Source organism: Osmerus mordax, chromosome 24 (genome assembly GCF_038355195.1).
Source record: "Osmerus mordax isolate fOsmMor3 chromosome 24, fOsmMor3.pri, whole genome shotgun sequence".
NCBI lineage: Eukaryota > Metazoa > Chordata > Actinopteri > Osmeriformes > Osmeridae > Osmerus > Osmerus mordax.
In genome coordinates, this window is record NC_090073.1 from 7,677,640 (window position 1) to 7,691,563 (window position 13,924).

General features: G+C 42.8%; 1 protein-coding gene across 1 annotated transcript; it reads left to right on the forward strand.

The window, feature by feature from the left end:
* The first annotated feature begins 9,498 nt into the window (after positions 1 to 9,498).
* stc1 (stanniocalcin 1) lies at positions 9,499 to 12,363 on the forward strand. The gene is made up of 4 exons (XM_067228188.1): positions 9,499 to 9,613; positions 11,177 to 11,319; positions 11,544 to 11,755; positions 12,057 to 12,363. Exons 1-4 carry the CDS (start codon positions 9,499 to 9,501, stop codon positions 12,361 to 12,363), a joined length of 777 nt encoding a protein of 258 aa, XP_067084289.1.
* The last annotated feature ends 1,561 nt before the right edge of the window (positions 12,364 to 13,924 follow it).

Genomic DNA, 13,924 nt, shown 5'->3' on the forward strand with positions numbered 1-13,924 from the left:
CACATGTCAGCGTTTTGTCAGGTGAGGCCTCAGAAGACACCGAAGGTTCTCCATGGTCTACATTTGCAGTCCGGGTGAGAGGAGAGATAATCTGCCTCATGGTGGGATCATGTCATTTTGCCACACCCGGTCCCCTCAAGGGCCACGATCTGTGGACCTGGGACGCCCTCCATCAGAGAGAGGAGAGAAGGAGGGAGAGAGAGAGAGAGAGAGACAGAGAAAAGCGGAGAGAGGGAAAAAGAGTGGTAGAGAAAAAGAGGAATAAGGGGGGGGGGCAGCAAGTGTGGGCTCTCTATGTGTGTCTATTTGCAGCTGTGGTCAGCGGGCCAAGCCCTCCCAGGTCTGTGATGAAGGCAGCTGGACTGGAGAGCAGTGATTGAAGTTGTTGCAAACAGCCAGCACCTGAACTTTATGACTAACTATTACGGCATCATAGCTTCGGTACACGTTCAAACACTCTCTCGTGTGGAGGTTGAACTCGAAAGCCAAGAATGGAGGGTCATAACGACCTTTGTAGTTGTTTTCATCTTTGTCCTTTGTCACTTTGTACATGTTCTATACGGTTTACAGTGATTAGACCAAAGGAAATAAGGTATACAGCCATGCTTAAATATCTTTCAATACAAGTCCTCACCTTCTGCTCCAGCAGCATGAAGATTCATATGGAAATTCTTCATTTTTGGAGCCTGACAGCTTTGAATGCTTTCTCTTCCTTTCTGTCACCTTGTAATTCACCTGTGTCATCAGCAAGTAGGGTTCAAATTCACATACAATATCCGCTCCTCCCAAACAACAAAGCAGGGAGGAGGTCATTTCCTAGTTCGGTTTCCACTCCATAAACCCCTGTACAGTTTGTCTCAAGCTTGATGGATCTGTGGAAAAATGCATGGCAACCTTTTCCTGGTTGTCAGCTCTGAGGCTGCTGCCGGTTTTAATTGGTAGCTGTAAACAGAGTTGCCGTCCATACTGTTGACATCACCCAACACAGTGGGAGGAAAGCATCCCATGCTGTCTACAGCTGCTGAGATACCAACCAGATATTGCACTCCCTGATGTTGCATGGATGTGACCAATGTCACCCGCTGTACGATTAAAACTCCTTGCGTGGGAATCTTTCGGTCACGAGTGTGATGCGTACGACTTTCAAGTAAATGAGACAACGCTACTTTTTTTTTTTAAGATGTCAGAGCGTCTACAGTAGGGTGATGGGATGTTGTGATGAGAGCATACAGGGATAAAGACGTCAATCTAAAAGCAAAGGGACAGTTGAACAGGAGCGTGTAATGAAAAGGCACCATTGTGCAGGGTGACCTCAGACTGGAGGAACACACTACAAAGCTAGAGCTCACCCTGGGCAGAGGGAAGAATGCTTCCTATTGATGAGGATGCTCTAAAAACCAGACTTTATTCACAGCACAGAGAAAGTATCTATAAGGAACAGAGGGACAAAAGCGTAAGACAAGGACACCGACCGAAAAAGTCTTTGCATGAATCAGTGGTTAGACGTCAGCTGTGATTGCAATGTGTGGGTGGGGAATGATCTTTTCACTGTTAAAAGATCAATATCTAATGTTGGAAAAGGAAGATAAGTCCATTAAAGTTCTCAGAGCAGAAGAGTTTCAAGTTTGAAGTTGATTTGCCCATTTGTAACAAGTTCAAGCGCAAGTAAACTGGAACTTTTGGGCCTGCTCTGACAGTTTGTCCTGGAGGTTCTAAATTGAGTTTTTTTAAATAAACAAATCCTTATCCTATCTAAGAGTAACTGTCATTTAGTCTACAGCTAATTTATTATTTATCCAAAGGCAATACATTTAGTTCAGCAGTAAGATAAATTCTCTTAAGTTTTCCCAAAGGTAAACAGTAAAAATGCCAAAATACATACATATGTTAATCTCTCGCCCTGTTGCTGCACTCCATGCCCGGGGGGTGGTAAGTGGCAACAAGGGAAAATGCTTCATGCTACCATAGCTACACGCAACTCTCACCAGCTGAGAGAACATTTATTTTGAACTGGTCGTTTTACTTCTTCCATAAATGGCGTAGGCCATTCAAACCTTACTCTTTTCTTTGAAAAAACTGGTTTCGAACTTTGTGAGCACTGCGCATCAGCTGACAGCCTCTAGCACACTACAGTTCTGGAAGTGCTCAGGATTATGGAAGTCAGTATCTCCTGTGAATGAACTCAGGGCCCTCACCCTTCCTCCCAACACACTACAAGGCAATAAATCCATCAGGGGAAGGGAATCTTCATTGTTTCCAAGCATATTGAATGTCCTTGATATGGCTTGAACCTGTAGCCTGGTGGATCCGCTTTCTTCCCGCTCCCTGGAGGTGGTGTGTGGTGAGGGAGGGAGGGGACAGTCAGGAGCCCACCAAGGGCCAACACTGCTCCTGGGTGTGGGCATGCATCCAGCCCCCAGCACGCACACCATCCCATCTTCCTACCCCGGGGGCCTGCTCCCTGATGCCTTGGACTTGCTTTTCACTGCACCATAATGCTTTCATTAAATCCGTTTATTCCTCTTTTTCCACTGCTGGGCATCACCAGCATCTGTGTTCACTCACAGTGATCAGCCTGGCTGATGGGGCCCGAGAAGAGACGGCCCGGCGTTTGAGAGAGAAGATGCAGCGTGTCAGCTACAAATCCAGGGAGTCAGATGGCTGAGCGGTTAGGGAATCGGGCTAGTAATCTGAAGGTTGCCGGTTCGATTCCCGGCAAATTGACGTTATGTCCTTGGGCAAGGCACATCACCTTACTTGCCTCAGGGGAATGTCCCTGTACTTACTGTAAGTCGCTCAGGATAAGAGCGTCTGCTAAATGACTAAATGTAAAAATGACTAAATGTAAATCCCCAAACTGCTTCCATGATTCACCTCAGTGGTTGTGAGTTGTTGTGTGGTTGGGATTGGGTTGGGGTTCACTGCCCTGAAACCAGTGGACTGTCACGTCATCTGAAAACCAACTCAACGTCTGAACTGTATTCTTCTAACTGAGCCTAATGAGGTTAGGTGGAGGCTGGTTTTTTGTAATTGCTAAACTAAATGATAGGACTGTGGTTGAAAATTAAATGAGAAAGTTAGTCTATATGCCAAGCACCAAACCCCTCTGCTGAAAGCAAGAAAGTAAATGATCATTAACCTTGGCTGACAATGCGAGAGTTGTGTGGGCACAGACAGCACAAGCACTCAATATGAGAATAGTCTTTATTTTCTCCAGCTGTGCTCAAAAAATAGTCAATATGAAGCTTCAGTAAGTAATCCTTCAACATCATTATCATACTTTACAAAAGTTGCTATAATTGCCACAAGACATTCCAACCTGACTTTAGCTGTGTGACATATTATGTGCATTTGCAATATTCTTTGTATAGGTTTAGTAGATGATGGGGAATGGAAAAATAATTCTGCAGAAAGACAGGGGGAAGGGGGGGGCAGGGATTGGAGTAGGAGGTTGGGGAGAGTGTGATGGGAGGGTTGTGTACAGAGGTGCCCACAGAACAACGTCCCTGTAAACATCTCCACATCTGGCTTGTGTTCCCATCATGCAACATGCTCAAGTTCACCAGGTCTACGTTGGGAGTCAGATGGCTGAGCTCTGGATAAGAGCGTCTGCTAAATGACTAAATGTAAATGTAATGTACGTTCTCCGAGCACTGTCAAGGCTACTTGATGGAGTTTTATGCACATGCTTGACTGAGAATCATGCAGAGATGTTGCACATTCCTCCAGGTGACTGAGAGACACTCCAGATTCACAAAGGGAATAAACCTCGACGCAGCTCACCGGTCATGGTGAGGGGGAATGTACCATTTCAGTTTGTTTCAAAATGTTTAGTGCATGAATAAAAGATAAATAACAGTAGTAGTAGTAGATACTTAATTGATCCCCAGGGGACATTGTGAATTAATCAGGAAAACTGAATAGTGCAGTTAGTTACCTTTTCTACTATGACTTTAAGTTGTAAGTAAACATGTGAGTGGATGTCTGTGCTACAAACTACCACACATACAACCTAACAACTGTAGTTAGTCACCAGCAGTGAAGCAAACAAACAGCCTTCCTTGAAGAGCAAGTTCTAGAATTCAGATGGGTGGCCAGCAGTGCAAGCCAGCTCTTGGAAACAGCTGACTGTTTCGGTGCTAGGCAACTAAGAGGTCACGGCTGCAGCTGTGATGCCTTGAGGGAGGGTTATAGAGAGATACCATATTACCAATATTGGATTATTTTTTTTATTTTATTTTTCCTGAACCATGAACGTTGTTCTTTTAAGTGTCAATGTTATTTTAACCAAGAACGCTGGTGTGAATGACATAGCAACCTCTTTACCTTCAAGATATAACTTTGCACACTGATGAAATCAAGAACTGCATTAGCATGCAAATTGGAAAAAGGCGGTTTTGTACTGTATCTTTTGGATTAACTCTCTGCTTCTGTCTGTGTAGGCCTTATCACACACCAAGTGAAATACCAAGATGAGTACAAACCTGCGGGCTTCCAGAATAAGGTCAACCCTTGTTTAGTGATTTAATTCATTACATTGGGAGCCATTACTGGTCACATCCTAAAATAGATCCAGGTAACAAAGGCAGTGCTCTGCCACAGCTGAAATCTGAGCTGGAAAAGAACACTGCCCATGGCACAGTGTTCTGCACACACACACACACACACAGATACACACACACATAAACATGAATACAAACACACACATACAGTATACCTACCCCCACACACACATGGATACAGACATGAATAGACATTCATACTAACGCACACACACAGACATACAGGATATCTACTCACATACACACACATGCACACACACACTGTAAACAGTACTGTCCTAGAACAATTCCAAAGCAAGGACTGTGGTGCTGTTTGTTTGAACGTTTCATAAAGAAATTATTTTCATTTCACTTCAATACCCACTCATGCATCTGTACAGTATGGATTCAGTCAAGAACATTTATGCATCCAGTATGCCTCATAGTATGACATCACATACTGGAAGCAGTCATAGCTCACTGTTTTCCCTCAATATTGTCGAACCCTAGCAAAACCATCCTGTTGAAGAGTGTTTTTCAAAGAAGTTGACAGTTATGACATACACCCAGATCTTATTATTGTCAGGACCGTTAGTCTGGAGTGCATTCATGTTTGGTTGACAGGATGTTTGTGGTCACTAATATAGTCTCTTACGTTGGCTAACTATCTGTTTCCTGATTCTACAGCTGACTAGCCGGGAACCAGCCCCAGGCAAGACAACCTCTCTCTGGTCTCTGAAGTCACAGCTTGTCACTCAAGGTGCAATTCACTCTGCAGCTCTATGTCACCTTTTCTCTTTGAAGCAACCCATTTACCACCAGCACTGTCTCCTTAAAAAAAAGAAAAAAAGAATCATTTTGGGGTTTAGAGACATTTAGAGTAGAGTAATTGAAAACACTTGTCTGCGTGAACGGATGTGGGCACCGATCCAAAACGTATTCCTGAAATTCCTGGGCTGGATACAAATCCAGATGGTCCTGAACTGGAACCAGATGGAGGGCTGGGACAAGGTACAAGGATGTATTCAAAGAGGAGCAGAGTCTAGGTAGTACTGTACAGACAAGAGTGGACAAGAGGCCAAATCCTTCCTCCACTCTATCAAGAGGAAGTTGACCTGTTGATACCCGTTCTTCTGAGACATTTTTACACTGCCCCAATGTTCCTTGGTCAGGTGTAAAGGAACCATCCCCTGTATCGTATCGATGTCACTTTGCGCTGCATTTCAATTATGATTTTACTTTAAAGCTTCATCAAAGGGTTCTGAGGCATTTGATACATCAGAACACTTTTCCTCTGCGTTACAGTAAACAAACCATTCGCCCTGTCAGGCAGGCTGTACGATAGGAGTGTCTAACTGTGTCTCCTTGAAAGATTACTGTTATCGTCCTTCCTCTCTCTCCTCTCCATTCCTCTCCCTTCCTCTCTGCTCTCCCTCTCTCTTCTCCATCATCTCTTCTCCATCATCTCTACAATCGGCCCTCTCTCCTCATTCTTATCTCTCTTTTTCCCTTCTCCCTCTCCCTCTCTCCCTCTCCCCCTCCCTCTCCCCCTCTCTCTCTCTCTCCTGCCAGCTGCTAGCCTCCTTGTCTGTGAGGCGCCCCAGCTCACAGCAGGGTTACACCTCTCAGAATTGCCAACACAGTTTTACAAACCTGTACCCTGCTGCACCAGAGATGGGCGTGTCAGCTTGGCAGCGGCTCATCAGAGGGGATGGAGGAGGTCCACTCTCACTGTACACACTGTGGGGATTCACAGCATTCTGCATCTTATAAATCAAAGTCTTCTGTTTTTTTTCTAAACCAAAGTCAGCCGCGCTCATCCCTTGCTGGTGTTGAGCACGGGTAGGACACTGAATTACTGCTAGAGAGGTGCTTGTTTACAGGGGAAGACAAAGTATCATCCTGAATGTGATCAGTTCATAGAGTCAAGATGAACAGCACCACTGTCGTGAGAGAGGGTGTAGGGACCCTGAGTAATGCCAGCGCCAAACTGAACTCATAAAAACCTTCATGTGTACTTTTTCTAAGTAGTTATTAGGATAATAACTGTAACATCTTGGACTGGAGATGGGAGTTTGCTGTCTATAAAATTATGCAGTCGTTTATGATTCTAGTGCCAAGGCAGCTTTATGCTCAGGATAAATATTGGCAATACTTTTCTGGAGAAAATAAATTGTTGACTTTTGGAACTACTGGAAAAAAGCACTAAAATTCTGCTGAGTAAGGAGCACTTTAGCAATATTAGAAAACATGTCATACCGCTATGAGCTTTTGGCAAGTTCATCAATACAATCTATTATATTTACAGTCAGTTTCCTGTTTTAGCAGCTATATCCTCATGCAGCATCACTTGACCAACCCCAGAACTTACCTGTGTGAGAACACCGCCTACTCAAAGTCCCTCTAGTGGACAGAGGCATAATTACAACCCCCTCGGGCGGTGTTGCTACTGCAGTACAGTTCATATCCCATTACATTAGGGTTAATTATTGACACCTAGCATTACTATTTTTGGGGCGGGAAATACAAACATACAAACTCACAGACACATACACATTTAATTGCCACGTCAAAAAGAAAAGAAAAAACACAATTGCTGTGGAAACAAATAAAAAAATGTCAAAGAAATGTACACATTTCAAGTTTTGCAACAGAGCAACGTTCCAAGGCAAAACCATTTCAAATCAGCTGTTAAATACAATTTATTTCCTCCTCCTAAAATGTTTGTAATTTTCAGCCCTGTAGGGGAAGTGACAGGGACATCCTGTGATGGACTAGATGCAAAGTGCCCTCTAATCAGGGAGTCAGCTTAACTATCTCAATGCAAACGGATGCAAAACTACACCACCATGCAGAAACAGGTGACATGTTCACTCTGAGTAGCACATGCCCTCTGTCTGAACTATGCCCTCACCTCTCACACCACATGGACGCTATCCGTTTACACTGAAAAAGATCTGAAATACTTGTGCCAGCCATGACAAAGGGATTCATTATTTCTGAAGCTGAAGACACAGATATACTCCTCTAAAATATGTTTTGCGGTATTGTCACGTTCCCAAAGGCAGAGTCTGTGCTTGACTCCTCACAAGGCCTGACCGACATTTGACAGCCACATGGAAATGCTGAAAACTCCTCAAATGTCAGTAAATAGATGAATAAATATGTACAACAACCTAATTACATGTTATGGTGAACTATGAAAAACCATACATCACTGTAGATTGCTCAAGAAGAAATGGATAGACAGTGAAATCATCATCAGATATAAACAGGTTTAGGAGTTGTGACTGTAAGAATAGTTTATTGAAATGCCATCATAGCAAAACAAAGTGCTATATAGTGTGATCTCAACACTATCCAGCCTACAGCTTTTCCATCAAGGTTCCCATCTTGTGTAAATTAGACGGTTGCCATTTTTTTTTATTATCCAAAGACGACAAACGGCCACGAGGACTTGACAAAATGTCTGTTTGTCTAACAGCACCCCAGGGTACAACCAATGTTATGAATCTGAACCAAGAAACACAGAAAACAAGGCACCTTTAAAGCCGTGTTTCTCTTTGAAACTGCAACAAAGAAAACAAACAGTTTGTCAAAATGCTGAACTAATAGGAATCTGGCTCCTATATAGCAGCCAGTACATAAAGTACTCAATGTCACATATTTAGGAGACAGCTTGTCAGGATAATAAGTTTGTTTCCCTGAGCTGAACATAAATTGAGTGAACTGATATCTAACAGACCTCTGGAATCCTAGTTCGTGTAGTTCAACATGTCCCGTATTGATCACTGTAGGATGACTCACCTCATGATGACACGTGTATAGATGAATGGCATGTACTTATTGGACTCCCTTGGCATGTCATTTACGGTGGCTACACGCTACCACGTGCAATAACTCGTTTGACTACTTTCATGAGAGGCTGATGTTCACGTCAGCAAAGATGGCTATCCAAATATAATGTATTTAATGTCAATGAAACGTAGTTTATCTCCATGTCGTACTGTAAGTTAAAGCAACATATTCTAGTTTATTGACCATGGTTCAGGAAAATGCCAATGCGATAAAAGACAAATGATTTGAATATTTTATGTTTATGTTTTTTTAAAGGCATTTAAGTACGCCAAAGAGCCTACTACATTTGACTAAAACGCACGAGGTTGGTTAGATACACAGATTACTTAATCAACATTATAAACCTATAAACTGAGCTTCGAGCAGTCAGGGGCTTGGTGGACAAAACCAGTCAAAAAAGGTTTGTTCTTTAGCGCCATGCCCACCTAAATGGCCTAAATATGTCAGTGTACAGCATTATGCATAGTCAACTGTCACACTGTCATGTTTCAGATTGTTGTTGTTGTTATTGAGATTGCTAATATTGGAACAGTTTTTTTTTTTATTTGCCTATTGCAAACACAATCAAATGACCCGTCTTGTGCAGTTTAAATAGTTAAAGATACAGGTATAGAAGTTTCATTCTGTTTTTAGAATCAAATTGTAGCCAGAAACACCGAACTATCACATCAAATAGTTTAATGATGACTGAAATAGCCTTGATCCGCTTGCCTTAAGTAGACAAAAACTTTTCAATTGGCACATGCCATTTAATTAATTGAAATAGGCAAATGAAGGCAGGACCCTAGGCACCAGAGACACCGAGCATGGCAGGGAATGCTGTAATTTGATTGGGCTGAAAGAGAGACTCGTAATATGCAGCAGTCCCATATAAACCAGTGCCGACCGTAGCTCTATCTGTCACACACGTCAAAAGAACTCTGTGAGCTGTGCGGTCCAATATTGAGGTTTAGCCGCATTAAAAAGCCTTCTGCCTACCTGAAGTAGAATCATTACATGTAGAGAACCCGGTGTCGTAAGTCATTAGAGATATTTTAACTATTAGTTTAAAGAAACGCTCTTCTTAATATTTTTCTGGATCGGCTGTGATACAGAAGCGATGCATCTAAGGACTGGACTTCTTCTTGTGATGGTGCTAACAGCATCTGCATATGAACTGGATCAAAACGAGTCATATTCACCAAGAAGAGCACGCTTTTCTGCAAATAGCCCCTGTAAGTAACAGTAACCCTAACCCTTTCACTACATCTGTCAGAGTGCATGCTGCATTCCTATCTCTGCACGCTTATCTTGTACATAGCTCACTATAAGGACTAATGTTTGGCATAAGCCCATATAAGCAACGTTTTTTTCAAGTAAACGCCTTGATAGGAAGAATTATTGAATAGTCTAAACATAAAAGCCTCGCCGAGGTTTACCGGCGTTTCACCGGCAACAGATGAGCGCGAGCTTATTCTTCAACACCTGCTCGCGAGGATTGTCATATTGGAGAGGTAACGCAATTGTGTTTAAATATTTTAAGCTGTCACACATTGTTTGAATATTTGGAGAACGTTGTCAATGATTGGACAAATTCGTCCATCAGATTTCAAAGAGTGTTACCTGGCCTAAATGTTACTATGCAATATTCTTTAGGTTGAGACGTATAGAATTACAGGTGTGAAAACAATGCAATGCAAACGTTACTCTGCAACCTGTTTCTTTAGAAGATAAGGTTATTTTACCATGCCAACTTAGTGCACTGCAGGATGTAACAGGATACTGTAAATCAATCTGAATTTTCAACATCATACTGGGCTGTGAGACACAATTTGGTGAACTTGGCTTGCAAAAGTGAAAGCTACTCCGGTGAACACATTAAACTACTGGTCTTAGGCCAAGTATGGTATTATCATTGATATCTCTACAGCAGCACCATGGGCACACTGCACGTTGTATCTAAGCATTTCTGCCAGCAAGACCGACTCTTAAAAAGCTTGTTATACATGATGTAATGTATCACATTTTGCCTTTCTGTGTAGCATTATAAGTCAGCAGTTTCAAGTGTCTAATGCTACAGTATAACATATTCACTAACTTGGAAGCGTTACTTCTTTTTGGTTAAAAAGCTTTTCTGTTAAGAGTCTTCCACAGCTGCCGAATACCCACTTGCTGTTGAGATGAAGTCTCTGCGACATACTGTAGTTAAACATTAAGTCTATTTATAGGAATGGGCGTAGAGCCAACTCGGAGTACAAGTGTGTGTGTGTGTGTGTGTGTGTATGGGAAGTGTGTAGATCTGCTTCAGAAGTGATCGTGCACGCCTGCCAATGGAGCGTCATGCTGTTGTCTTGTCATGTAATAGAAACAAAGATCTGCTGCCAAAAGTCACAGTCAGCAGAACCTGATACTAAATTGGCACCCTTCACACAGTACCATTGTGTGTGTGTATGTGCGTGTGTGTGTGTGTGTGGGAACCCTCAAAATACTCCCCAGAGAGAATAGGGTATTTTTGGTGCTGTTGATCGTTAGCCTTTTTCCAAAACCAAAACACTGGAATATACGTAAAATTCATTGCCAGGAGAAAAAGAGAAATTATCCTAAATAGTATCAGGGGTCTTTAAAAGTTTAAGGTGTCTAGGAACCAGTCACTTTGTCACTAGTTTAAATGACGTGAAGGAATATCAAATTAGCAAGACATGGCAACACTCAGACACTTACATACACACACACACACACCCCTGTCACTTCCATACACACACACACACTTCTTGATGGTGGATTCTGTGTTTCTACAGCAGACGTGGCCCGCTGCTTGAACAGTGCCCTTCAGGTAGGCTGTGGGACTTTCGCCTGTCTGGAGAACTCCACATGCGACACAGATGGCATGCACGACATCTGCAAGTCCTTCCTCTACAGCGCTGCTAAGTTCGACACTCAGGTTTGACCTATTTCACCCTTCTCCACAACATCTCAGAAACCTAAAGCTGAATCAGAGGATTATCATTTCAGAAGTTGAACAAATGCAAAACACTATCAGCTCTGTGGTATTGCGTAAAACCCTGTACGATGTCGTGAGGTAGCCATTTTCAAGATGTGCAACCAATTCAAAGCCACCTGATTGGAATACGGTGAGCCTGATGCAATGCTGGGCTTGTCTTGCAGGGTAAAGCCTTTGTGAAGGAGAGCCTTAAGTGCATCGCCAATGGCATCACCTCCAGATTGTTCCCCTCGATACGGCGATGCTCCACCTTCCAGAGGATGATCTCCGAGGTGCAGGAGGAGTGCTACAGCAAGCTGGACATCTGCACTGTGTCCAGGGCTAATCCTGATGCTATAGGAGAAGTAGCACAGATCCCCAGTCACTTCCCAAACAGGTAAGCCCCCAAGACTTGGCCACTACATACTGTACCAACTGTACAGTGGAAGTGGATGGGCTTTGAGTATACAGTATGTATACGATGAATATAAAAAGTACAGTCTGTATATGAATAATATTAAAGAGAATTTGTGTCTGGGTTGTTGGTTAGCTTGTTGTCAGAAATGCTACCTAATGTTGTCCTAGACACGTGATACACATCACACCTCCTACACACATGATACACATCACACCTCCTACACACATGATACACATCACACCTCCTACACACATGATACACATGTCAACTCCTCCTGCAGGTTCTATGGGAAGCTCCTACAGAGCCTGATGGACTGTGATGAGGAGACGGTGGACCTGGTGCGAGAAAGCATGGTGTCCAGACTTGGCCCGGAGATGACCATGCTGTTCCAGCTGCTACAGAGCAAGCCCTGCCCCTCGTCTGAGGCGGAAACCCCCTCAGCTGCTGCTGCCGCCGCCGCCGCTTCGCCTGGGGCGGAACCCGCCGGAAACTGGCGCTGGTCCATGTACAAGATCCAGCCTAATCTGCGGAACAGGGACTCTGCCAGTCACTTCGGCAAGAAGCGCTCTGCTGGCGACAGCTCCTAACTCCCACCTGACGCTCACAAACACCCTCCTCAAAAACCCTTAAAACAGAAAAGGGGGGTCTATTCTCCAGGGTGTTCCATTCCATTATCAAACGACAGAATATTATGCACTTCTAGAGAGTGTCCAACAAGAATATTTGTTCAGATTTTTTTTTAATTGTTGTTGGATATATAGTTCTATTATCTTAGGTTTAAATGCCTCCCACCCCTCACCTAAACTATCTCTTAAACCGTAGACTTCTATTGAATATGGTCCAATATTAACCCTGTCTACCTTAAACTTGACAAGCATCCTTTGAGACCAACACGTCCATAATCCCCAGCACAAACCTGCCTGACAGGATCTCTAGAGCACAAGTGGTCCCCAGTTTGAGGAAAAGAACTTGCAGGATACAGACGTCCATCCATAAATAGAATACGAGTTCATCAATTCGGTTTCTCGATAGAAAATGTATTGTGATCATTGAATAATTACTGTTAGATGTGATCAGATATTTTATTACATTCTGTATGATGAGACCAGCTATTAGTGAGCATGAGGTGTTGAAATGTGTGTCTTAAGTTTACGGTCTGGACACACCAGATTATTTTATGTGTACATATTTATCTGAGACAGCCATAGTGAGATCCTTGGGAGGAACTTGAAACTAGCGTTGATGGCAACATATACAGCACCAAGTCTGGAGCATGTGTTGAGTTCTCAGGACCTCAGGTGTCCTGGGTTCCAATTGGCCTCATCTAATACAAAAATACAAACAGTTGATAAACATTTCTAGGACTATGCCAAATCTGTAAGTGGACAGCAGTATCCCTCAGAGATGAGTAACGAGTTGAGCTAGGCCTGTCCCTGGGACGATGTATGGTAGTTAGGTTATTCTCATTTGAAACAGTGGTGTAGTCTACATTTATGAGCAGGGTACAGGCTGACAAGAGAAGTTACCTTCTCGGACTGTTGAACTACATTCTCCTGGGCAAAACTGACATGGAGGGGATTAATATACACACTGACTTCCAGTGTTGAGATTGACTATTTAATAAGTCTTGCTGGTATAATATTGATATTTATTTTCCTACTATATTATTTAAAATTTTATTTTGTGATGTTGTCATAGTTTTAGTTAGTTTGCGGATATACAATTTAAAATAAGTCCATTTTGATAATGGCTCCTATGTTTGAATAGGGGTTTATTATCAAATAGATGAATTGTCACTCCTCTAGTGATTCTCTCTGCTGACTGAATAGGACCTGTGTCAAGACCCTATGCTGGCCATAGAGGAACGACCTGGTCATTAACCCCAAGTGATCTTTAAGAGTGTTAGATGAGAACACAGCAACACACAGTTTAGGACAGTTTGTCTGTTATTAGAAGAAAATCGAACTAGGAAATTAGGTGAGCGCATCCTCAGTGTAACATACAACACGTTCGAAAATCGAGTAATCTTCGATGGTTTATTCTTATGAAATAGTTCGTAAGTGCTTCATTGAAAAGAGGATGAGCTAGACTTTGGAAGTGTGTATTTGTACATCGTTTATGTTTGGGCGGAAGAGGAGCTTTCAGAGG